This window comes from Podarcis bocagei, assembly GCF_964188305.1.
Source record: "Podarcis bocagei genome assembly, chromosome: 17".
Lineage (NCBI taxonomy): Eukaryota > Metazoa > Chordata > Lepidosauria > Squamata > Lacertidae > Podarcis > Podarcis bocagei.
In genome coordinates this window covers 36,524,149-36,549,176 of record NC_138143.1, presented here as the reverse complement: position 1 = coordinate 36,549,176, position 25,028 = coordinate 36,524,149, and the positions used below count along the sequence as shown (strand labels likewise).

At 46.3% G+C, this 25,028-nt stretch overlaps 2 protein-coding genes across 3 annotated transcripts in view; both read right to left on the bottom strand.

Moving 5' to 3' along the window:
* Positions 1-3,130: 3,130 nt before the first annotated feature.
* LOC308576764 (perilipin-3-like) lies at positions 3,131-18,183 on the bottom strand. 2 transcript variants are annotated; one of them, XM_081176673.1, is made up of 8 exons: positions 17,433-18,183; positions 14,364-14,447; positions 12,442-12,628; positions 11,105-11,181; positions 9,382-9,667; positions 7,629-7,831; positions 6,049-6,174; positions 3,131-4,234 (listed from the first exon to the last, which is right to left on the bottom strand). In XM_081176673.1, exons 2-8 carry the CDS (start codon positions 14,427-14,429, stop codon positions 3,794-3,796), a joined length of 1,386 nt encoding a protein of 461 aa, XP_081032799.1. In that variant the 5' UTR covers positions 14,430-14,447; positions 17,433-18,183; the 3' UTR covers positions 3,131-3,793. The 2 variants fall into 2 exon arrangements, with proteins under 2 accessions (XP_081032799.1, XP_081032800.1); XM_081176674.1 differs by lacking the exon at positions 17,433-18,183 and having other exon boundaries at positions 14,364-14,519.
* Positions 18,184-19,427: 1,244 nt separating this feature from the next.
* The window catches only part of LOC308576560 (uncharacterized protein), an 83,983-nt gene continuing 78,382 nt past the window's right edge, over positions 19,428-25,028 (bottom strand). Inside the window, exons 33-36 of the mRNA XM_081175966.1 lie at positions 23,625-23,744; positions 21,697-21,860; positions 21,304-21,456; positions 19,428-20,339 (exon numbers count right to left, since the gene is read on the bottom strand). Coding sequence (XP_081032092.1) covers positions 20,245-20,339; positions 21,304-21,456; positions 21,697-21,860; positions 23,625-23,744 — 532 coding nt within the window. The 3' untranslated portion in view covers positions 19,428-20,244. The remainder of the gene's footprint in view (positions 20,340-21,303; positions 21,457-21,696; positions 21,861-23,624; positions 23,745-25,028) is intronic.

Sequence of the window (25,028 nt, the reverse complement as noted above, 5' to 3'; positions counted from 1 at the left end):
CTTCAGGTTACAGCCTCCGCTAACCCAGAAATAGTACCTTGGGTTAAGAACTTTGCTTCAGGATGAGAACAGAAATTGCACGGCGGTGGCACAGCAGCAGCGGGAGGCCCCATTAGCTAAAGTGGTGCTTCAGGTTAAGAACAGTTTCAGGTTAAAAATGGACCTCCAGAACAAATGAAGTATGTAACCAGAAGTACCACTGTACTTTTTTTTACCTACTGATTCATATGCTGTCAGTGAGTTCTTGTTGTTAAGTTCGTAGGGAGCCTGCACTCAGCTCTCACCTGTGGCTCCTAGAAGCTGTCAGGATGCAACAGCAGCCACACCCTGGGAAATGGCTTCGACTGGCCAGCTAAACCAGGTGAGAGTAGCTGATGGGTCTCAACCCCTCAGTGAGTTAGGGTCTTTCCCTGCGTGTGAAGACAGGCTCTGGCAGATTGACCAGATGAGACCAATAGTGGGTCCAACAGTCAAGAAGGCAGTTTCTGGACATGCTGTGGAAGGAAGTGAGGGGCAGATGAGCCTCATCAACCTGGGAAGGTAGTCCATCTAGGAGAAGGAAAGCTCTGGTCCTAAACCTCAACTGCCCTGCAGGATATCTTCTGGAGAAAAGGCTAAGGAGTAAACCCTACACAAATCCAAAGTGGAGCCCCTAAGATGGCTGGATATTACCTTGTATGCCTCCTTCCAGCAATTCCTGCAGCTAAGCTGGTGCCAAACCTATTGCTCTGCTTTCCTTTGGACCACATCAGTGAGACCAAGAGGAGGGTCTTGTTGCCTGGGCAGTCCAGGGCCTCCTTACACACTGCCCAGGCTTTCACCCCAGAAAGGTCACTTTGGTGCTGCTATCCAGTGGCGTAGCGTGGGTTGTCAGCACCCGGGGCAAGGCAAGTAATTTGTGCCCCCTAACCCGTGGATTTGCGCCCCCTAACCCGTGGATTTGCGCCCCCTAACCCTAACCCCCAGATGTTGCGCCCGGTGCAGCCGGCCCCCCCTGCACCCCCCACGCTACGCCACTGCTGCTATCAGAGTGGTTTGCCTTCACCCCTGGAGGTGCACCCCATTGTCTCTCGAGACAGATGGATGCCAACCACCAGGAAAAAAGAGGAAATGGTCCGAACCCTCTCAGCAGGGCACTGGAGCAAACAACTTATACCAAATATTTGTATGTTTGCCGTATGAACCTTCATTTTGCAAGCTTAGAGAGACATGCCAGAACATTTTGGATTGTGTTTGTTTTGGAACAAGGGATCTAGGTAATCCATTGGGTCATCTTGTGCACAACACCAGATGATGCAACAGGTTGACTAGATCTTAGCTTACTTTTTTAAAAACTCAGCTGAACATAGGCCTGATCATTTTTTATCAGTACTGTTTCATACTGGAAATGAGAAATTAAAGCAAGCTTCCTCCAGCGTAAGGGAAAGCTTCATGGGTTAAATTTCAGCAGCAGGCTGCTGTCAGGATATAGAACCACTTGAAAAACAAGTTAGCAACCTCAGTTGTACAGTTCTTTAAAGCACAGAAAAATCAAGAGATTCACCCCACCTTTTTTTGGCACTGTAAACTAATATGGCAGCTATTCTGAATTAATGCACAACAAAAGTATTGGCTTGGACAGTTTAACCACAGTCAAAAATAGAACTGATAATTGTCTGAACCATTCCTTAGCTTGCAATTCCTTGCTTTTGTCCATTGGAATTTTGGGGTGAAATATTGATAGAGGCTTTACTTAACAAGGGACGCGGGTGGCGCTGTGGGTAAAACCTCAGCACCTAGGGCTTGCCGATTGCGTGGTCGGCAGTTCGAATCTCCGCGGCGGGGTGAGCTCCCATCGTTCGGTCCCAGCTCCTGCCCACCTAGCAGTTCGAAAGCACCGGTAAAAGTGCAAGTAGATAAATAGGTACCGCTTTCTAGCGGGAAGGTAAACGGCGTTTCTGTGTGCTGCGCTGGTCTGGCTCGCCAGAGCAGCTTCGTCACGCTGGCCACGTGACCCAGAAGTGTCTCCGGACAGCGCTGGCCCCCGGCCTCTTAAGTGAGATGGGCGCACAACCCTAGAGTCGGACACGACTGCCCGTACGGGCAGGGGTACCTTTACCTTTACCTTTACCTTACTTAACATGGAGAATGTACCAACTGTTAAATGACTGAGTATGCATCACAAGAGGGGGAAATGCCTTACTGCCCCCTGGTGTTTTTTATGGTAAATACAAAGATGGGAAGAAGCTCGGCCTTCACCCTTGCTGCATATGACTGGATGTTTTCTAGATTTATTACAAAGTGCATGTACAAAGAAAACCCATGTCCAAGAATAGAGGTTGAAGCTCTGTAAGAGGACAGTCATCATTTTTACAAGTCGCTTCTCTGGTGCTGGGAAAGACAAAATAGGTCTGGGAAGCACCACGTTCTTAATTAGGTTTTAAGGGAAAACAGATATTTGTTGGCAGCTGAGGTTAAAGGCTGTTTATGGATCATAATTCTACTTAAATTACATATTTATCATGCCAAACGTAAGCAGAAGTTGCTACTTTTGCTTCCCAGTGGATGCATTCCTATTTAAACAATGTGCCACAGTTTGTCACCTTGTATGCTTTTTACGTAGAAGTGGAGTGATTTGCACCCATTTTTCACGTCTACTGTGTTATCTTTATAATCTAGTAAAGGTAAAGGACCCCTGGATGGTTAAGTCCCGTCAAAGGCAACTATGAGGTTGCGGTGCTTATATCGCTTTTAGGCTGAGGGAGCCGGCGTTTGTCCACAGACAGCTTTCCGTAACATGCGGTCAGCATGCGTAAACCGCTTCTGGCACAATGGGACACCATGACATAAGCCAGAGCACATGGAAATGCCGTTTACCTTCCCGCCAGAGCGGTACCTATTTATCTACTTGCACTGGCGTGCTTTAGAGCTGCTAGGTTGGCAGGAGTTGGGACAGAGCAACGGGAGCTCACCCCGATGCAGGGATTTGAACCACTGACCTTCCTATCAGCAAGCCCAAGAAGCTCAGTGGTTTAGACCACACACTACCCACATCCCTTATATTCTAGTACCAAAAGCCAGATCTTAAGCAGCAGTGCCAAGGCACTTCTCTGACAGGGAAGAAAAAATCCAGAGCCACAGTTTGAGATGCAAATTGGTTTACTTTATCTTTGACATGAAGTGTTTACTTTTGTTCAGTGGTCAAGAAGCTTGAAAGATAACAGATCACCATAAATTCTATGAGGCATAGGTAAGTCCTAGTCAACACCCGCTAAAGACGTCCTGGGCTAAAACTAGATGCTAACCAGCTGTTTGCTGTTAACGTCTAGATTAGTGTTTCCCAGACTTGGGTCTCCAGCTGTTTTCGGACTACGACTCCCATCATCCCCAGCTAGCAGGACCAGTGGTCAGGGATGATGGGAATTGTAGTCCCAAAACAACTGGAGGCCCAAGTTTGGGAAACACTGGTCTAGATGCATCCTTTTCTAGATATTAATGCAAGCAGGAGAAGTGACCCTGAACCAGTCCTTAGTCAGGTAGCATCCATTCATTTGTGCCCTGTTGAGATTGGTTTGGTGCTTTGCTGGAAAACTGCATTGAGCAGCCTCTATAGAGGTCAGCTTGGCACCGCCATAGGAGATGGGCCAAACTGTTTCGGAGGTACAGTTTTTGTCACCTACAAGCTGCTAAGAGAACTGCACTGCTTCACATTTTAGTTAGCAAGTTCTGCAACAAAGAGGCCTCAACAATATTGAGCACTGCTGAGCTCTGTGTAACTGGGAAAAACTGAAGCAACTTGGCCACGGATTGCAGGTTAGGCTTGATCGTTCAAAGCACTGGATCCAGGCACTTCCATCCTTTGGACATCTACCTCCGATTCCTTCACAGATGGAGGCACCTCTGCTGCTTGGGATTCGGCCAAAGGTTCAGGAGGAGAGGCCTCTTCTGGGGAGAAGGGCCCCACAATCCAGTTCAGGGGAGTGGACTGCATCACGTACTCCAGGACCTCGTCCCCAGCCTGCCAGATTTTGCCCATAGTTTCCTGGCGCTGCATCAAAAGGCCACTAGGAAGCTCCTGGAATGACTTGGCACTGGAAAAAGCAGCCTGTAGCTCCTCCATGTAGCTGTAAGCTTGCTGTACCTTTTCTTGGAGGGCTGCAGGGAGACCCCGCATGTTGGCCAGGAGGCTCTGGCAGGCAGCCTGAATCTGCTGGGCAATGTTGCGGGACATGCCTAGAGCCTGGGATTCCATCTGCTGGAGAGAAAGAGGTGTTAGTAATAATAATAGTAGTAGTTGTTGTTATGTACTGAAGTTCTCACCCTGGGCCAGCAGGGGGATACTGTAGATAGTTCAAGTCCACATATGTAAATAAGGGATCGAAAGTGACGTTCAGTGATTGGATAGTTACAGAAAGTTGTTACAATTATGTTGTTCTGGAGCTCTATATAAGCAGGCTGGCTGAACCCTTCAGTTCAGTTCAGTTCTGGCCTGTGAATAAACAAGAGCTGTTTGAAGAATCGCTGTGTCGTCTGATATGTTCACCCACAACTTAACAGTAGTAGCAACAAAACAACGAAGAAGAAGAAGAAGAAGAAGAAGAAGAAGAAGAAGAAGAAGAAGAAGAAGAAGAAGAAGAAGAATTTATACCCCGCCCATCTGGCTAAGTTTCCCCAGCCACCCTGGGTGGCTCCCAACAGAATATTAAAAACACGATAAAACATCAAACATTAAAAACGCCCCTAAACAGGGTTGCCTTCAGATGTCTTCTAAACATCAGGCAGTTGTTTATTTCCTTGACATCTGGTGGGAGGGCATTCCACAGGGCGGGTGCCACCACCGAGAAGGCCCTCTGCCTGGTTCCCTGTAACCTCACTTCTTGCAAAGAGGGAACTGTCAGAAGACCCTGGACTGTCAGTGTCCAGGCTGAGTAAGGGGGTGGAGACGCTCCTTCAGGTATATTGGGCTGAGGCCATTTAGGGCTTTAAAGGTCAGCACCAACACTTTGAATTGTACTCGGAAACGTACTGGGAGCCAATTTAGGTCTTTCAGGACCAGCGTTATATGGCCACATTCTGGATTAATTGTAGTTAGGACAGGGATGGCAAACCTTCAGCAGATGTGTCAGGCAATGGGGTTTGGATATGGCACAGAGCAGAGCTTGGTCAGCTGAGAGCACTGCAATGAAAGTCTTCAGTTCTTGTCATTTTCTGAACTTCACTTACGTTTTTTCCCATCCACACAAATCATAAAGTAAGCAAAAACTTTAACTTCCATTTAAAACTGGTGCTGATAGTTTGATTATCCTCCGTTCAGACCATATTGTAGTTTTGTGTTTTATTTTTGCGGCTCTTGCCCTACCTGTGATTCAGGCACGCTCTCCAAAACCCAAACAATATGAGAATATTGTTATTCATCCTGATCTCCCTTTAGCTACCACATAGCTGTCAACCGTCCCTTATTTGGCGGGACAGTCCCTTATCCCAGCGCTGTGTCCCCCTTAAATTTCCCAGGTTTCAAAGGAAGCAGCTCCTCTCCCTCCCTCCCTGCCGGCCAGGGAGGAGGGAGGCTCCAACTGTGTTGCTTGGCTGTGTTGCTCACCCAATAAGGAGTCTAAGAACGACTGGGGGATGGAGCTTGCATGTCTTGTGCCAATCAAATCGGCCGCGTTGCCTGGGGACTCACCTTTGATCAGCGCTTCCCAGCGGAGAGTTGACGGTGGTTTTCCTTGCTGCATCCCCTTTGCCGGGTTGCTGCACTGTGGGAACCACCGCTTGAGGCTTCGTTTGGCTGCTGGCTGAGCTTTCTGCCCTTGGCTTGGAGGGGCTCAGAAGTTGAACATACCTGTGCCTGGAAAAACCCTTATTTTGGCTGCTGATCCCTGACTTTCGAGGCTGCTGGTCCTTTATTTTCAAATCTGTAAGTTGACAGCTATGCTACCATGATTTACTTAGCAGGGGCGCCCCATCCAGGCTATGGTCTGCTGAGCTTTGTCACGAGAGCAAGCCATCCTGTGTCCTGATGGGCCCTTCTCTGGGAAATGCATTGAGGAAGCTAATAACACAACATACCTCTGCTGCGTTCTCTCCAGTGGAATCGCTCTGTCCCAACTGCTTCTTGCTCCACTCCAACCACTTCTGCTGCAGTTCCTCCTGCCCGCCTTGATCTTTCTGGTCTGTGTGTCTGGCAAATGCAATCTAGGAAAATAGCAGTGAGAACATTAAGAATGTTTAGAAAAGAGAGATACTTCCAAGCGAAACAGTAAAAAGCAGAAAGTCTCTCAAACGAAGCTCAGTAGGACTGACTCTCCCAAGGACAATCACATCTCACATTTTGGGAGGTACTTTTGCCACACAAATAAAATGAACCAGTCTGCTTGGGCAACAGAACATGGCGTGCCTTGCTGATTAGGCAACCGACACCCAGGGTGGATTTGCACACATGGTTTTTAACATTAAGAGGGGTTAGGGAAGGGATGGCGCTGTGGGTTAAGCCACAGAGCCTAGGACTTGCCGATCAGAAGGTCGGCAGTTCGAATCCCCACGACAGGGTGAGCTCCTGTTGCTCGGTCCCTGCTCCTGCCAACCTAGCAGCTCAAAAGCACGTCAAAGTGCAAGTAGATAAATAGGTACCGCTCCAGCGGGAAGGTAAACGGCATTTCCGTGCGCTGCTCTGGTTCGCCAGAAGCGGCTTAGTCATGCTGGCCACATGACCTGGAAGCTGTATGCCGGCTCCCTCAGCCAATAAAGCGAGATGAGTGCCGCAACCCCAGAGTCGGCCACGACTGGACCTAATGGTCAGGGGTCCCTTTACCTTTACCTAGGGAAGGACTGTGGTAATGCAAGTGGACATCAGATGTACCGCATTTAATGTTCTTTATGCATTATTAAAATGTGACACCAGAGGGCGAAGCTGATGTACCAGCAGCATTTTGACAGGAGAAACAAGGTAAGAAAACCGCTTTAATTTACAAGTATGCCCTGTGACGTTTGAGAATGATATATCTAATATCGTTCTAATAATGTTAAACAGGTCAGTGTAGATCCAGCCCCTCTGGAAAGCTCAGGAGCAGGACCTGAAAGTTGCCACCCTTCACCCAGTTTGTCCCACAACATTGGTGTTCAGAGGCACCACATCTGGACAGACAGACCCACCCCCTTCAGCTTCAATGGTCAGTTAGTGATTTGAGTATATTCAGGGAAGTTTTTAATGTGTGACATTTTAATGTATTTTTAATCTTTGTTGGAAGCTGCCCAGAGTGGCTGGGGAAGCCCAGCCAGATGGACAGGGTACAAATAATAAATTATCATTATTAAACTATTATTATTAAAGTTGCAGTGTCCTTTTTTAAGTTATCAAGGCTGGTGGACATCACATCTGGAATTCACAACCCTGAGCTAAAGGTATGTGCATTGTGCAACTGAACCCAGCACATATTAAAAAAACCAACAAACAACACTTAGAGCCAGAGTTGCCTTTGTCAACCTGGGGCTGTTTTGGACTACAACTCCCATCAACCAGCACAACCAGCAGCCTCTGTATCATGTAGCCATGCCAGGTGGCTCTGGTGGGAGTTGCGGTCTGCAACAGCGGAGGTTAGAGAAGGTTGACCTAGAGCAAGCACTACCAGAGACTAGAAAAGTGCTTATACCAAGTCCATTGCTTGCTGGAGCTGGGACAGAGTCTCCTGCATCTTCTGCTTCGTTTGGCGCACCTTGCCCAGGGTGTGCTGGTAGGCTCTCTGGCGCACCCTGTTGGAGAGGGAACCCAGGCGCACATAGTAACTCCGCTGCTGCCTTTGCTTCTCAATGGACGAAGAGGTCTCTGTCTCCTCCGCAGCAGCTGCAAGAGTAGCTGAAAGGAAGGCATTACACACTTTAGAACTTAGCAAGCCCTGGAAATACGCAGAACACCCTAAATATTGTCGGTGCAAATACAGTGGTGCCTCGCAAGACGAAATTAATCCGTTCCGCGAGTCTCTTCGTCTTGCGGTTTTTTCGTCTTGCGAAGCACGGCTATTAGCGGCTTAGCGGCTATTTAATAAAAAGGAAACAAACTCGCAAGAACTCGCAAGACGTTTCGTCTTGCGAAGCAAGCCCAAAGGATATTTGTCTTGCGGAACGACTCAAAAAACGGAAAACTCTTTCGTCTTGCGCGTTTTTCGTCTTGCGAGGCATTCGTCTTGCGAGGTACCACTGTATACATATGCATCCTGGAATTCCTGCATTCCAAGATACAAGTTCGGGGCAAGTACTTTTGGGTGGGAGAACCCCAGCAGAGATATAAAGTCACAAAATATGCAGCAAGGTAAAGAAATCTAGACTGTTAAAGCTTTAAAATATGTCCTTCAAAGCGAGTTACAATATGCCTGTTAGAAGCTTCTTTCCAAAGTTTCCCTCTTCCCCCAGCACAGGGACAGACCACACATTCGGCAAGTTAAAAATGGCTTACTTACAAACTCTCGAAAGGTCAGATTCAGGTGCTTTAGAATAGTTGCACAGGCAGCAAAACTTAGTTTACTTTCAAAGTGGTAAAAGTTCCTAGATTGTTGGTATAGGAACTCTAGAGTGGCTGGTGAGAGCCATGCGGTATGAGCAGGAGCAACGAGCTCAAACCTCTTCACATACTGAACTTTTCAGATAGACTGAGATTACAAGAATGAGCTTGATTACCCATTTCCTCCCAAGGCAAAGCCTATTGACATTTGCTACCACGCCTCCAAAGAGCTCTCCCACCCACAAATTAAGCAAACCTGGAGAACAGCAGGAAAGTCACAGAACAATGCACATATTTGCTCAGTTCTGTTTTAGTACAGAATGTAGATTGCATGGATGGAGAATTTTAGTTTTCAGATTGTGGGGGACCTTGCAATGGGAATCTGCACTGCAGTGGACATTGTGCGGCTAATTTAGCGTAGCTCTTCTACTACTGTGCTTAAAGGCAAAGGGACCCCTGACCATTAGGTCCAGTCATGACCAACTCTGGGGTTGTGGCACTCATCTCACTTTATTGGCCGAGGGAGCTGGCGTGCAGCTTCCGGGTCATGTGGCCAGCATGACTAAGCCGCTTCTGGTGAACCAGAGCAGTGCACGGAAACACTGTTTACCTTCCCACCGGAGTGGTACCTATTTATCTACTTGCACTTTGATGTGCTTTCGAACTGCTAGGTGGGCAGGAGCAGGGACCGAGCAACGGGAGCTCACCCCGTTGCGGGGATTCGAACCGCCGACCTTCTGATCAGCAAGCCCTAGGCTCTGTGGTTTAACCCACAGTGCCACCCACATCCCTTCTACAACTGTGCTTAGAAAAGACTAAATAACACTGATGTACATGCATGAGCACGGCACAGACCACCGGGCACTCGTGCGCAGGTAGAGGCGGCTAACAGACAAGCGTCGACTGACCTAGCTCCTCATCAGACATTGGGAGGTAGTGGTCCACTATCTCCTCAGACTTCCCCATCACAGCCTCAACGGCACTGGAGGCCATCTGGCCTATGCTGGAGCCCATCACAGTGTTCATGCCACTGGTTAGCGCAGACGTGGTCATCTCAACACTCCCTCGGACAGCTTCTTTAACCAGGTCCAGCATGCCGGGGGAAACGTCCTTTGTTTCGGCAGCTGTTTGGCAAACCGCTGCTGCCGCAACTGTCTCCGTAGATGACACCGTTTCCTTTTTATCTGGGCTCCCCTAGGGAGGGAGAGAAGCAGTCAGCATCGGGGCAACCTAGCAAAACTTGTTCACAAAATAAAAAAATTCCTTCCAGTAGCACCTTAAAGACCAACTAAGTTAGTTCTTGGTATGAGCTTTCGTGTGCATGCACACTTCTTCAGATACACTGAAACAGAAGTTGCCAGATTCTTCTATATAGTGAGAAGGTGGGGAGGGGTATTACTCAGAAGGGTGGTGGGAATGGGAGATTGGCAGATAGCTGAGATGAGCCTGTTGACAACTCTTAACGACTGTAATAGGTCTTACAGGAAAAGTCAAGGGGTGAGAAGGTGAGAAATGGCTTAGTCATGTATAATGAGATAAGAATCCAATGTCTTTGTTCAGACCAGGTCTCTCCATGGTTTTAAGTTTGGTAATGAGTTGCAATTCAGCAGCTTCTCTTTCCAGTCTATTTCTGAAAACGGCTACCTATCTGTAATTGTTCACAAAAGTAGCTCTTAAAACTTTCCGTATTCATCTGCCGCCCACAGATAAGCCTTCAAAGATGGACCACGTTGCATGCATCCTACATCCGAGCAGGAAGGTATTTGGGGAAAGTGTTACAGGATTCAGTTTTCTGGCAGAGAATACATAGGAGACTTCGAGTAAAAAGGTAAAGGGACCCCTGACCGTTAGGTTCAGTCGTGGCCAACTCTGGGGTTGCGGCGCTCATCTCGCTTTATTGGCCAAGGGAGCCGGTGTACAGCTTTCTGGTCATGTGGCCAGCAGGACTAAGCTGCTTCTGGCGAACCAGAGCAGCGCACGGAAATGCCGTTTACCTTCCCGCTGGAGCGGTACCTATTTATCTACTTGCACTTTTGGCATGCTTTTGAACTGCTAGGTTGGCAGGAGCTGGGACCAAGCAACGGGAGCTCACTCCGTCGTGGGGATTCGAACCGCCGACCTTCTGATCGACAAGCCCAAGAAGCTCAGTGGTTTAGACCACAACGCCACTCGCGTCCCGGTGCACATCTGTAAATAAACATCAGGCACCCAGAGCCCAGCAGAAACAGATGGACATCTACATCAGATTCCTAGAAGCAAGGTGAAGCCTAAAGACTCTCCACTGAGTCCTGCTTAACTTACAGCTCTTGTCCTCCAGCTTGAGGTTGCTTAACAACAACTCCTCCTGACTCAGGGATGGGGAACCTAAGGCACTGCCAGACACTGCTAAATTCCAGCACACACCAGCCCCAGCCAATATGGCCAATGGACCGGGATTATGGGATCTGCAGCCCAGCCAACCTCTGGAGAGCCACTGGTTCCTATGCTGGCTGAAGGTCATCACCTAGTGAGAGTCTTCCACCTCCAAAGACTATTCATGTTCTTTTGTTAACCTCCTAGCCATCAGGACCACCCCATTATCAGATGGACAAATTCATAATAAGGACCAGGTGAAGTCTGGACAGTGGTTACCTGATCAGCTGGTCCTTGAACTATCAATTCCTTTTCCTCCACTTTGTCCAGATCTCGGCTGTCCTGCACATCTGCTGCTGTATTTTTTAAAAAATAGATAATAAATAGTTGTCGTTGGCACAGTGCAATTTTAGACAGTTGCACCAACAACAATAGATGCTCTTATTACGTCTTATATGTTATGTACAGTTATTGTTTTAGATCTTTGTGTGAACTGCTTTGAGCATGAGTTTCCCTGTGGAAAATGTGCTATATATACTGACAATGACATTTGTTTTGTGATGTTTCACTGACCGTTTAATATTGTTCTGCAACAGAAGGTAAAATTTCATGTGGTCATTAGATTTTTGCAAGCTAATTTCCACTCCTTTTCTCTCTGTGGAACTTACTACCACCACCATGAACTTATGGGGACACTGGAAAACACTCCACAAAGGGTAGGGATAGGTGAATATATTCATTTTGGGTTTTTTGCAGTTTCACATTTTTTTTCAATCTTATGTTCAATTCCCTACATTTCCACATCAGTTTTTTATCTTATTTTTTAAAAGTTCTCATAAAAAATCCATCAGCATCACTGGGCAAATTTCTCCTACTACCTTTGCATACACATGGTTGCAAAGCAATTTCTCTATGTTTTGGAATGTCGCTCGCACTAATATATGCATTTATATGCTTGCTTTACCACAAAATATACACTTTTGGACACACAGCTGGGGGGCTGCACTGCAAAATTTGGATATGCCGCAATTTTGAAAGACAGTTGTGTCTCAGTTCAGGTATTGTTTCGGAAAATGCAAAAAATAGTTAGAATCATAGAATCATAGAATCATAGAGTTGGAAGAGACCACAAGGGCCATCGAGTCCAACCCCCTGCCAAGCAGGAAACACCATCAGAGCACTCCTGACATATGGTTGTCAAGCCTCTGCTTAAAGACCTCCAAAAAAGGAGACTCCACCACACTCCTTGGCAGCAAATTCCACTGTTGAACAGCTCTTACTGTCAGGAAGTTCTTCCTAATGTTTAGGTGGAATCTTCTTTCTTGTAGTTTGGATCCATTGCTCCGTGTCCGCTTCTCTGGAGCAGCAGAAAACAACCTTTCTCCCTCCTCTATGTGACATCCTTTTATATATTTGAACATGGCTATCATATCACCCCTTAACCTCCTCTTCTCCAGGCTAAACATGCCCTGCTCCCTTAGCCGTTCCTCATAAGGCATCGTTTCCAGGCCTTTGACCATTTTGGTTGCCCTCCTCTGGACACGTTCCAGTTTGCCTTTAAATGGGAACAGAATTGAATTTCTCTCCCCATCCCAAAGAGCTGGCCATTTACTCACTCTGAGGCTTGCTGAAAAGAGGCTGCACCCTGCTGACTGTGGCCGAAGCAATTGTCCTCATCCCCGTCTTGGCCGCATCACAGAAAGATTTGAAGACCGGAATGTTCTCTTTGATCGAAGAGTATGTGGTGGAGACCATTTCGCAAGCAGCACTCAGGGAAACCGAGGCCACTCTGCTCACCAGGTTCTAGAAGCAAAGGAACGTGAAGCAGACAAGGCAACCGGTGTCAGCAACCCAAGGCCAGGGGGCAGTCAACAAAGACTCCATCTGAAACCAACCCCTCTCTTGATATGCGACTGACCAGCAGAATTGGGAGTACATGGGTTTAAGGGAACGAAACTCTGTAGATTAGGAATGAAGAAGCCTTGGTCCTCTAGATGTTGTTGCTAAGGCAGAATCTAGCCAGTTCTTGTCTGACTCATCTGTGTTAAAATAAAAAAAATTCCTTCCAGTAGCACCTTAAAGACCAACTAAGTTAGTTCTTGGTATGAGCTTTCGTGTGCATGCACACTTCTTCAGATACACTGAAACAAAAGTTGCCAGATCCTTCTATATAGTGAGAAGGTGGGGAGGGGTATTACTCAGAAGGGTGGTGGGAATGGGAGATTGGCAGATAGCTGAGATGAGCCTGTTGACGACTCAGTGTATCTGACTCAGTGTTGTTTCAGTGTATCTGAAGAAGTGTGCATGCACATGAAAGCTCATACCAAGAACTAACTTAGTTGGTCTTTAAGGTGCTACTGGAAGGAATTTTTTTTATTTTGACTATGGCAGACCAACACGGCTACCTATCTGTCATCTGTGTTAAGTATAATTGCTTTAATTCACACAGAAATGAAAGATGTATGTGTATTAATGAAGAGTTAAAATGGAAAATGGCTAACATTGGGGTTTCTCCACAGTTGTTTTCAAAAGGACACTGAACTCCTCAATGGGTTGATGAATATTTGTTGATTGTCTTCTGTTACTCTAAACCAGGCTTCCTCAAACTCGGCCCTCCAGATGTTCTGATACTACAATTCCCATCATCCCTGACCACTGGTCCTGCTAGCTAGGGATCATGGGAGTTGTAGGCCAAAAACATCTGAAGGGCTGAGTTTGAGGAAGCCTGCTCTAAACTACTCTAACCTTAGATCAGGTGCAAAGGTGTTGAATTGCAAATCTGCCATCTTCAAAGGGTGGTGGCTGATATTGTTTCTCTGAACCCAACAGAGAACGGAAGATGTAAATGAAGCTCTCAAGGAAAACAGCACCAGGGAATTGGATGCTGTTAACGAGAGACCTTTGTTTATAGGTCTGTTTGGATTACAGTGGTACCTTGGTTCCCGAACTTAATCCGTTCCACTTTCGAAATGGTTCAAAACCAAGGCATGGCTTCCGATTGGCTACAGGAACTTCCTGCACTCAAGCGAAAGCTGCATCGGACATCCGGCTTCCGAAAAACATTCACAAACCAGAACACTTACTTCTGGGTTTGCGGTGTTCAGGAGCCAAAACGTACGAGTACCAAGGCGTTCAAGAACCAAGGTACGACTATATTCCATATTTTCTAAGATGCTGAGCCTGTGCTGGAAAGCACAAGGTATTGTATGGATAGTTGGAGGGGTATCTTTAATGCTTATGTTCTGTTTTGTAAAGAGTTATGCTAGTAAAAATTGAATAATATTTTTATGGGCCTGGACAATGACTCCTTCCAAAAGGAGTCAGTTTTTATTTTTCCAGCCGCTTCAAACTGCACAATATTAAGATATGCAACAACTTGTGCTGTGTTGCTGTTGCTACTCCACTCAGCAGACTGAAGGCAAAAGCCTTCCTAAGGCAGAGGGAGGAGTGTCCTATGTATTGTAGAATGAGCTTTGGAGCTCAACTCAGAGCATCAATGGTTTCTCCCATCAAATGACCATCACCAAGATCTACTCACCTGCTGATCTTCATTGTTCTTGGAGTCAGAAGCAGCTGCTGCCATGTCTTTGTTTTCTGATGCCATGGCATTAACTAGGTTGCTCTGGAAAGACCAAGCAAGACCAACATTACCTATCCTCTCTTAGACTGGGTGTGTCCATACCATATATTGAAAGCACACCATTTCCTCCAAATATTTCTTGAAAACCAGTGCTTTTTTTCTAAAAAAAAAGATGTTTGGGGCACTCTCATTTTGATTCAAGAAAATCACCATTTTATAGTTCAAATCGGGGGAAATAAATACAGCAAATGAACAAAAGTGCAAAGATTCACAAAATGTTTAGGGGTACGCATACCCCTGCACCCCCCCCCCCCGAAAAAAGCACTGCTGAAAACTATGGTTTCTTAAGGGTGCTGTGAAACTACAGCTCCCAAAATTTAAACACAGTTTTAAGTGTATTGTGCATAAGCTGTATGGGGTGGGACTCCCGAAGCAATTAAAAGATATACGCCATGCAAAATAATTTCCCATAAAGCAGTACCTATAAAGCATGCAAGAAATCTAAAAAAGAAAGAAGAACTACAACAGCTCCCTTTGTTTTATTTCCAGAAGAGTTAACTGCCCTTAACTCTCTTTCTCCAAATCTTCTGTAGGAGAAAAGAATTGCTTGGGCTTTGCTGGACGAAGGACCCCACAACTGGCGCACTGTGACTGAGAAGGAAGTCTTCATAGCTCAGTCGGTAGAGCAGGAGACTCTGAATCTCAGGGCTGTGGGTCCAAGCCCCACGTTGGGCAAAAGTTTCCTTCATTACAACGGGTTTGACTAGATGACCCTTGTGGTCCTCTCCCATTCTATGATTCCCTACTTTCACGGTTGTAACTGAGAACCCACAATTTAAACTCACCTTTGCTGCTTTTCATAGACAAGGCCTGTGTGGTGCCATTCAAGACAAAAGACACAAAGTTGGGTAGCCTTGCGGTCTTCCCACAACTTTGTTACTTAGTCTGAGTGTGGGGTGTTTGGAACTTCTTACTGCAGGAGTTGGGGAGAGTTTGATTTTGAATGAATGAATCTTTATTTGCGTCAGCCATCGGCCATAGCAATAAAACAAGAATAGAAATAACAAGCCAATTATATAAAATACATTTTAGGGTTTTGAATCAATAGTCCCAACAGTGGATCCTATTCTGATTGCCCCAGCTAAAAACCTTGCAACCTTTGCTGTCACCTGCTCATCTTGATCTGCCAAGAGAAAGGACACTGTGGCAGTGGTTGGGTGACCCAGAATGGACAATAAAAGAGGGGTGATAATCTCATTCCTCAAGTCTTTATAAAGTATGGATTCGGTACTGCCATCTCCACAGGGACATAAGCGTTTTTCGTGTGCAATCCGTTGGAATCGTCCCTAACCGAGGGCAATACATTCAATCTTGAGAGAGTAAAAATGCATCTAGGGTTTGGGGTTTTTTTTTCCCCCAGCTCAAGTTTGTTGAATTTTTATCCCATCTTTAAATTAAAGGCAAGATGGCTTTAATTAAATACCTACTCAAAATATGAGCACAAACACAGTACTTGAAACTTTTTTCCCCCTGCAAAAAAAGTTAGTAAAGCCTAGCTCAGAGATATTTCGGCTTGCAGAGGGTTGGACTAGATGACCCTTGGGGTCCCTTCCGATTCTATGTTTTTTTTAAAAAAAATATGCCATATTGCATAAAGCAGAGGCAAACCTAGGATTTGCTGCAGTTCCCCTAAGTATACACCTGGTGGCACTCAAAGCTTCCTGGCCATGGTAGCGTGATGCGTTGCTTGTCACAGACCCTTTAAAAAGTTAGTACAGTGGTACCTCGGGTTACAGACGCTTCAGGTTACATATGCTTCAGGTTACAGACTCCGCTAACCCAGAAATAGTACCTCGGGTTAAGAACTTTGCTTCAGGATGAGAACAGAAATCGTGCCGCGGCAGCGGGAGGCCCCATTAGCTAAAGTGGTGCTTCAGGTTAAGCACAGTTTCAGGTTAAGAACGGACCTCCGGAACGAATTAAGTACTTAACCTGAGGTACCACTGTATAAGCACCCATATGGGCCCATAAAAAGGAGAGCAGGCGGGAAGAGGGGAGAGGCTCCAAAACCCACAGCTGAGCAATGCCTTTATTTGGGGTCAACTAAAGCCTTGCAAAATTGCAAGCAAGCAAAATGGGTGGAGTATTGAGCTCCTAGCTAAGTGTGACAAGTGGCGTTTCCTCTCTGCCCAGAGGTCTCAAAAAAGGTTGCCAGCTTTTCAGATGACTCCTGTAGCTGTACTTTATATGAGCAGGTCCGGATTTAGGTTTGATGAGGCCCTAAGCTACTGAAGGCAATGGGGCCCTTTATATGTCCAGCTGTCCTTTGTCAACAACAAATTGTCACTGTTTTTTCTGTTGAATATATAATTTATGGACCTAATAGGTATCTAAAGCCATTTGCACATGCAGAATGTAGAAATGAGCAAACCAGTGATATTTTAGGGAGCAGGCTAGCAGGCGGGGCCCATTACTTACATCATAGGAGCCTACACAGCACAAAACACTGTTGCTGTATGTAGGTTTTATTTTATTTGTTGTTTATCTTATATTCTGGAAATGAACATCCAGGTGTTTTTTTCTTTAATTTTTTGGGGGCCCCCGAACTACAGCTTGTTTAGCTTATATGCAAATCTGGCACTGCATATGAGCAGGCTGAAATGCAGGAATTAACAAACAAGGTTTCCATAGCATGGGGAAAGCACAGTCACCTGTTAATTGCTGCAGAGGGGATGAATGGAAAGTGGAGAGGCACAGCCTCAAGGCTAAACCAAGTAACTGCCTGCAGTGTTTAATATTGTACACATAAAGTTTGCCACATCCTAGTAATATCTTGCTTCCCTAGCCATCCAGCCCCAGGGTGTGGCATTTTAACTTCTATAGAATTAATGCCATTTTAGCAGCCAGCCTTAAACATGTATTCAATTAAAACAGCAACAACCTGGTTTTCCCTGCTGCAGAATCACCAAAGCACACAAAGAACTAGTTAAGGACTCCAAAAGACAACATACAAACATGTTAACTTACCACAAAATACCCAAGACCCACCTTCCAAACATTCTCTTGCAGAGCTCTTCTTTATATACCTGTGATGATGTCATCCAAAAGCAGACCACGCTTGAGTGACAGCTCAAGAAAGCAATCAGAAATGCCCCACCACAGCAAATATGGGGTTGTGTCGATCAGTGGCTGTTCTTGAGAAGGAGGGTGGGTTGACTCTGTGATGGGTCATTTTCTACCTGGCAACTGATGACTCAGAAATTTGACACTGTCTCGCACTACACTTTGCATCCATTGGGCACCGATGAAGGGAAAGCTCAGTCCTATGCACTGTTTACTCAGAAGTAAGACTGAGTTCAGTGGAACTTACTGCCAAGTAAATGTGCAGCCCAATTCTATGGATTGTTTACTCAGAAGTAAATTCATTGGTGCTTAAAGGTAAAGGGACCCCTGACCATTAGGTCCAGTCGTGGCCGACTCTGGGATTGCGGTGCTCATCTCGCTTTATTGGCCGAGGGAGCCGGCATACAGCTTCCGGGTCATGTGGCCAGCATGACTAAGCCGCTTCTGGCGAACCAGAGCAGCTCACGGAAACACCGTTTACCTTCCCGCCAGAGTGGTACCTATTTATCTACTTGCACTTTGATGTGCTTTCGAACTGCTAGGTTGGCAGGAGCAGGGACCGAGCAATGGGAGCTCACCCTGTCACGGGGATTCGAACCGCTGACCTTCTGATTGGCAAGTCCTAGGCTCTGTGGTTTAACCCACAGCGCCACCCGCGTCCACAGCGCCACCCGCGTGCTTACTCATTGGTGCTTACTCCCAAGTAAATATCTCCCATCAAACAAGGAGTTGAAACTGGCAGCAGGAAAAGGGTTAACCACCCCTTCCCACCTGCTTTCTATCTATGCCTGATTGCAGCAACATTATCCCCCCCCCCTTAAAGGGAGATGGGAAGTTATACAGAACTCCATTTAACTTATAGCTCAGTCCCATACCCTCCAAGTGTCCAGTTTTCCAAGGACAGTCCCAGAGTTACAGAAGCCATCCCAGTTTCTGATTTGATCCCGGAATGTCCTGGTTATCCTTTTTCCTCACCTCCACACCTGGGAGAATAATTAAAAGCGGCGTGTGTACATGTTCAAAAACAGAGTCCTGTTTATACTGAAAATAAAATTCCCACACCAAATGGAGGAAATGGCACAGCTGGCATATGAAGCCCTTTCTAGGAATAATAATAATAATAATAATAATAATAATAATAATAATAATAATAATAATAATAATAAATTTATTTATATCCCGCCCTCCCCAGGGCGGCTAACAACAATCAAATAATCAAACAGTCAAATAGTCACACAATCTAAAAATATTTCATTATAAAAATTAATTAAATCAAATTGATGGCAACCAATTAAACCAAATTCTGTGCAGGTTGCCAGAGGAGGGAGTCAGGCTGCGCCCTGACCAAAGGCCTGGTGGAACAACTCTGTCTTGCAGGCCCTGCGGAAAGATGTCAGGTCCCGCAAAGACTTGCCTTTGTAAATAAAAAGTAATAAAAATAAAGCTGTTTGCAGTACCTGCTGAGGAGCACCAGCAAAAACATACCCTGTACTAGAACAACTAAAAGTAAAGGTAAAGGGGCCCCTGACCATTAGGTCCAGTTGCGGACGACTCTGGGGTTGCAGCGCTCATCTCGCTTTATTGGCCAAGAGAGCCAGCATACAGCTTCTGGATCATATGGCAGCATGACTAAGCCGCTTCTGGCAAACCAGAGCAACGCACGGAAACACCGTTTACCTTACCACTGGAGCGGTACCTATTTATCTACTTGCACTTTGACGTGCTTTCGAACTGCTAGGTTGGCAGGAGCAGGGACCGAGCAACGGGAGCTCACCCCGTCGCGGGGATTCGAACCGCCAACCTTCTGATCGGCAAACCCTAGGCTCCGTGGTTTAACCCACAGCGCCACCCGTGTCCCACTAGAACAACTACTGCTCATGAAATAACATCTCTCTCGTCTTTGCCACATTTAAACAAGCAGTATTTATTTGCGCGAAAGTATTTTGGTTTTTGCAATCTTCAAATTGTCAATATTTCTGTATCCTCATTTTGAATTACAAAGTTTGACCAGCAAGAAAAGTTGAAACTGGATGATTTCCAAACATATATGGGCATCAGGTTTACTGAGCCGTGGCCTTTCTGATGTCTGGATACAGTAACTATGATCTCATTGGTGTGTGCTGTGACATCACCAGTGTGACCACATGTGAATTTTGAAGATGCAGCTGTAGTACATTTTCCACTGGGGAAGGATGGACATATCAAAGGCCTTTTGTCTACAATTCCAGCGGTTTGATTCATCTATGCCAAAAATCACCCAGAGACGGGTTTCACTGGAGACCTACCAATGAAATACCAGAAAAATGCCGGAAACATGATGAAAGCCAGCAAATGAGGTACTATTCAGATATCTTCCACATCATACAGGCATAAAAACATCTGGGCTAGCAGTTCTCCAGACCATCTCAAATAACAAGCTCAAGTTCAGGGGATGAATGGTTAGAGTTCAATAGCAGAGTTTTTCCTTGGCAAGCAGAAGGTCCTAGATTTGATCGCTGGAGTCTCTTCAGTTAAGAGGGTATCAGGTGGCAGAACTGGAGTAGATCGGCAGCCAATCTTAGTACATAGACTCATCCTGATGGGCCAATGTTCTGATATAGTATTAGGAAGTTGTATATGAGGAATGTGGCAGTGCAGTCTCAGTGAGGTTCATTTCAGTCCCGTTGCATCTGTAGTGGGGGAAATTAGCAACGCATTTATTTGTAGGAGAGGACCCTCATTTTGGCTTCCTGAGTGCTGAAAGGCTGGGGTTATTTAGAAGAGTGTATGACAGCAGCCACCTTGTCCTGGCTTTGTTGGAAACCCTGAAATCTAAAAGAAAACAAGGCATCAGTGCTTAATTTCTAATATGCTGCCTAATATCCTTTCTCCTTCAAGGCACGGACACCAGGTGGAACACGCTTCATTAACGTGGTTGCCACTTCAAAAAACACCCAGTACAGTGGTACCTCGGGTTAAGTACTTAATTTGTTCTGGAGGTCCATACTTAACCTGAAACTGTTCTTAACCTGAAGCACCACTTTAGCTAATGGGGCCTCCTGCTGCTGCCGTGCCGCCGGAGCCCAATTTCTGTTCTCATCCTGAAGCAAAGTTCTTAACCTGAAGCACTATTTCTGGGTTAGTGGAGTCTGTAACCTGAAGCGTATGTAACCCGAGGTACCACTGTATACTGGCTTCACCTGTGGGACGAGCCAAGCATCCACACACACACACAAACACACACACACACACACTGCTGTTACACCAGGGGTCAGTAACCTTTTCCAGCCATGGGCCAGTCCACTGTCCCTCAGACCATGTGGTGGGCTGGACTATATTTGGGGGGGGGGGGATGAACAAATTCCTCTGCCCCACAAATAACCCAGAGATGCAATTTTAAATAAAAAGACACATTCTACTCATGTAAAAACATGCTGATTCCCGGACTGTCTGTGGGCTGGATTGCGAAGGCGATTGGGTCGCATCCAGCCCATGGGCCTTAGGTTGCCTATCCCCGGTCTACACACTTGTGAGAATGCAATATTTCCTAACCTGAACATTTCATAGATGACCCATATCACTGCAGTGCCCATATCTGCCAGTAGAGAGCAGGAAAGACGGTGAAATTTGATCCTAAGGCGCTTGTGGAGTTTTGAGATTTTGCTAGTAAATGTCAGAATTTGCTTACACTTCTTACTGGCATCCTAAAACAATAGCAAGTATTGATAAACGGCAACTATATTCCAAATGTTTACTGTAATGTGTATAAATCTGTAGCACCCCAACTAGAGTCTACCTGTTACTGTTGCGTTGGTGAAATGATGATAGTCAGTGGTTCTCTGCTGTTGTCTCTCTCTCGTTTGGACCACGAGAAGGTGGCAAAAACAGACGAGGGTGGGATTCGTGTGGTGGTGGTCCATAAAGAGCATCCCACTCCATGTCCTGAATCCTGCAGTCGAATCACAGTAAGGGAGAAATTCAGTTGATTAATTTAGCTATTAAGCTGATGAAATCATGCAGCCTTCATTGTGGGCATTCCCTTGCCCTTTGAGTTTGCTCGCTTGCTTCTTTTCTGAAAGCCAGAGATGTTTGAGAACCTTCCAGCCTTATGGCCCGAGAGAGAGAGAGAGAGAGAGAGAGAGAGAGAGAGAGAGAGAGAGAGAGAGAGAGAGAGTAGCCCAAGCCTTACCCAGGTCAGCTGCTTCATAGCCTTTGGGCATGATTGTCCTGTCTATCCGAGCAATCAGCCAGGCTCCCACAATGATGCTGCACAGCAGACGGAACAGGCAGGCTCCCAGCCCCAGCACCACGTTGTAGAAGAACAAGAAGTAGTTGAAATTGTGGAAAGCTTTCCTGGAAATAAGGACAAATCGCCACAGGAGAGTCACAATAGCAGATAGAATCCTAGAATCATAGAGTTGGAAGAGACCACAAGGGCCATCGAGTCCAACCCCCTGCCAAGCAGGAAACACCATCAGAGCACTCCTGACATATGGTTGTCAAGCCTCTGCTTAAAGACCTCCAAAGAAGGAGACTCCACCTTGATGCACTCAAGGAGGCAGCATCAAGCGTAAAATGAATCAAACTGCTTCTAGCTTTCAGGCTTCCAGCTAAAGGTACATGTGGGAATCAAAAGCAAGTCACAAGATTGTACGGATGGGCTCCGGGTCTAGTCATACTCAGAGTAAGCCCATTGGAATTAATGGACATGACTACCTTTAGTCCATTACTTTCAGTTGCTCCGCTCTGAGGGGAGGTTAGCTGGACACAGGGCCAGACTTTGGCCTTTCAAATTTCAGCAGCACCCTGTGCAAGGCCAAAATTGGACACCCCCTTACACCTCACCTTCGGTTCTTCCCAATTCACTACGTCATACTTGTGGCACCATGTTTGTTTTCCAGACCTTCTCTTGTGCAAGCTCCCTTGTGAGGATGGCACTATTATAAAGTATAAGGGACACGGGTGGCGCTGTGGTCTAAAGCAATGAGCCTCTTGGTCGACGGTTCGAATCCCCACAATGGGGTGAGCTCCCAGCTCCTGCCAACCTAGCAGTTCGAAAGCACGCCAGTGCAAGTAGATAAATAGGTACCATTGTGGTGGGAAGGTAAACAGCATTTCTGTGCGCTCTGGTTTCAGTCACAGTGTTCTGTTGCACCAGAAGCGGTTTAGTCATGCTGGCCACATGACCCCAAAAGCTGTCTGTGGACAAACGCTAACTCCCTCAGCCTGAAAGCAAGATAAGCACCACACTCCATAGTTGCCTTTGACTGGACTTAACCGTCCAGGGGTCCTTTACCTTTTTTACCTATTATAAAGTTTAACTACTAGGTAGCACCAGATACCAGTAGGTAGAACCACCAGGGGATGCGGGTGGTGCTGTGGGTTAAACCACAGAGCCTAGGACTTGCCGATCAGAATGTTGGTGGTTCGATTCCCCGTGACAGGGTGAGCTCCCGTTGCTTGGTCCCTGCTCCTACCAACCTAGCAGTTCGAAAGCATGTCAAAGTGCAAGTAGATATATAGGTACCGCTACGACGGGAAGGAAAACGGCGTTTCCGTGCGCTGCTCTGGTTCGCCAGAAGCGGCTTAGTCATGCTGGCCACATGACCCAGAAGCTGTACGCCGGCTCCCTCGGCCAATAAAGCAAGATGAGCGCTGCAACCCCAGAGTCGGTCACGACTGGACCTAATGATCAGGGGTCCCTTTACCTTTACTAGCACCAAATTTAACATTTCTGGGTGGTCACAGGACTTTCCTGTTGCTGTTGTGTTCTTGTTCAAGACAGACAACAATGTCCTTCCAAGAATCCTGACTAGTACGTTCTCCTGGCAGACACTGTGGTTACACTTTTCCTCCATCAGACAGAGGCAGCAAACATTTCTTGCCTTGCACAGGTTCGACTGGAACAGATTTTTCTATCATGAACTTGAACAATGGGATGTAGAAAGGCCAGCTTTTTTCTAGCACGGCTCCAACGCCTTTAACAACTGCATGATAAGCAGAAACTCATCGGCAGGACCAGTAAATGTGTCTGTTGTGCAAGTTGGATAAAATGTTAAGAGCCCTCCCCTGGTCAAAAAACAAACCCCATTGGCAACCCAACTTCCTTGCACTGACCTGTTATCAAGAGCCAAAGGCTTTTCCTTGTCAGTCAGCAAAATCTTCGGCTGAAGGAAAAAGGCAGTAGCTGTTGCAATCTGCAGTTGCATGAGCCCTATGACAACGGCAAGTGTGAGGCTGAGGCAGAAAAGGCAGAGAGAAGGGACAGCTTTATGAGATTGTAACACAAATATAAGGAGCTGAATGCCAAGGTCAGGTATGCACCAGTACATTTCTTTCCCAGCTATCAAAGACAACAGACTGATAGTAATAATTGAAAGACGGATTTTAAAAACCAGCAAAGTCAAGAAACGCCATGGATCTACAAGGGTTATTAAGGGGAATATGTGCTGAGCTGCAAATGGCCTCTCCTACAACTGCTGTTGGACCACAAAGAAGGCTGATCGCTGAAGAATTGGTGCTTTTGAATTATGGTGCTGGAGGAGACTCTTGAGAGTCCCATGGACTGCAAGAAGATCAAACCTCTCCATTCTGAAGGAAATCAGTCCTGAGTGCTCACTGGAAGGACAGATCCTGAAGCTGAGGCTCCAGTACTTTGGCCACCTCATGAGAAGAGAAGACTCCCTGGAAAAGACCCTGATGTTGGGAAAGATGGAGGGCACAAGGAGAAGAGGACGACAGAGGATGAGATGGTTGGATAGTGTTCTCGAAGCTACCAGCATGAGTTTGACCAAACTGCGGAAGGCAGTGGAAGACAGGAGTGCCTGGCATGCTCTGGTCCATGGGGTCATGAAGAGTCAGACATGACTAAACGACTAAACAACAACAACACAACAACTGCTATGCCACACCCACTGGGGTGGCTGGAAAATACCAGAATGAACACATAGGAAATCGGCAATACAGTGGTACCTCGGGTTAAGAACTTTATTCGTTCTGGAGGTCCATTCTTAACCTGAAACTGTTCTTAACCTGAAGCACCACTTTAGCTAGTGAGGCCTCCTGCTGCTGCCGCCGCACCGCCAGATCACAATTTCTGTTCTCATCCTGAAGCAAAGTTCTTAACCCGAGATAATATTTCTGGGTTAGCGGAGTCTGTAACCTGAAGCATCTGTAACCCGAGATACCACTGTATTCCCCATAGGAGGGTCAATTGCAATTCCACTTGTTGTAACTTGCAATCTTTGGGCAAATGCACACCTAGGGTCCATTGTGTTAAGGACCCTAGGTGTGCATTTCATATGTGGGTGAACATATCAGACGACACAGCGATTCTTCAAACAGCTCTTGTTTATTCACAGGCCAGAACAGAACTGAACTGAAGGGTTCAGCCAGCCTGCTTATATAGAGCTCCACTAGAACGCAAAAGTAACCATTTTCTGTAACTATCCAATCACTGAACGTCACTTTCAATCCCTTATTTGCATATGTGGACCTGAGTGAAAACTATCTACAGTATCC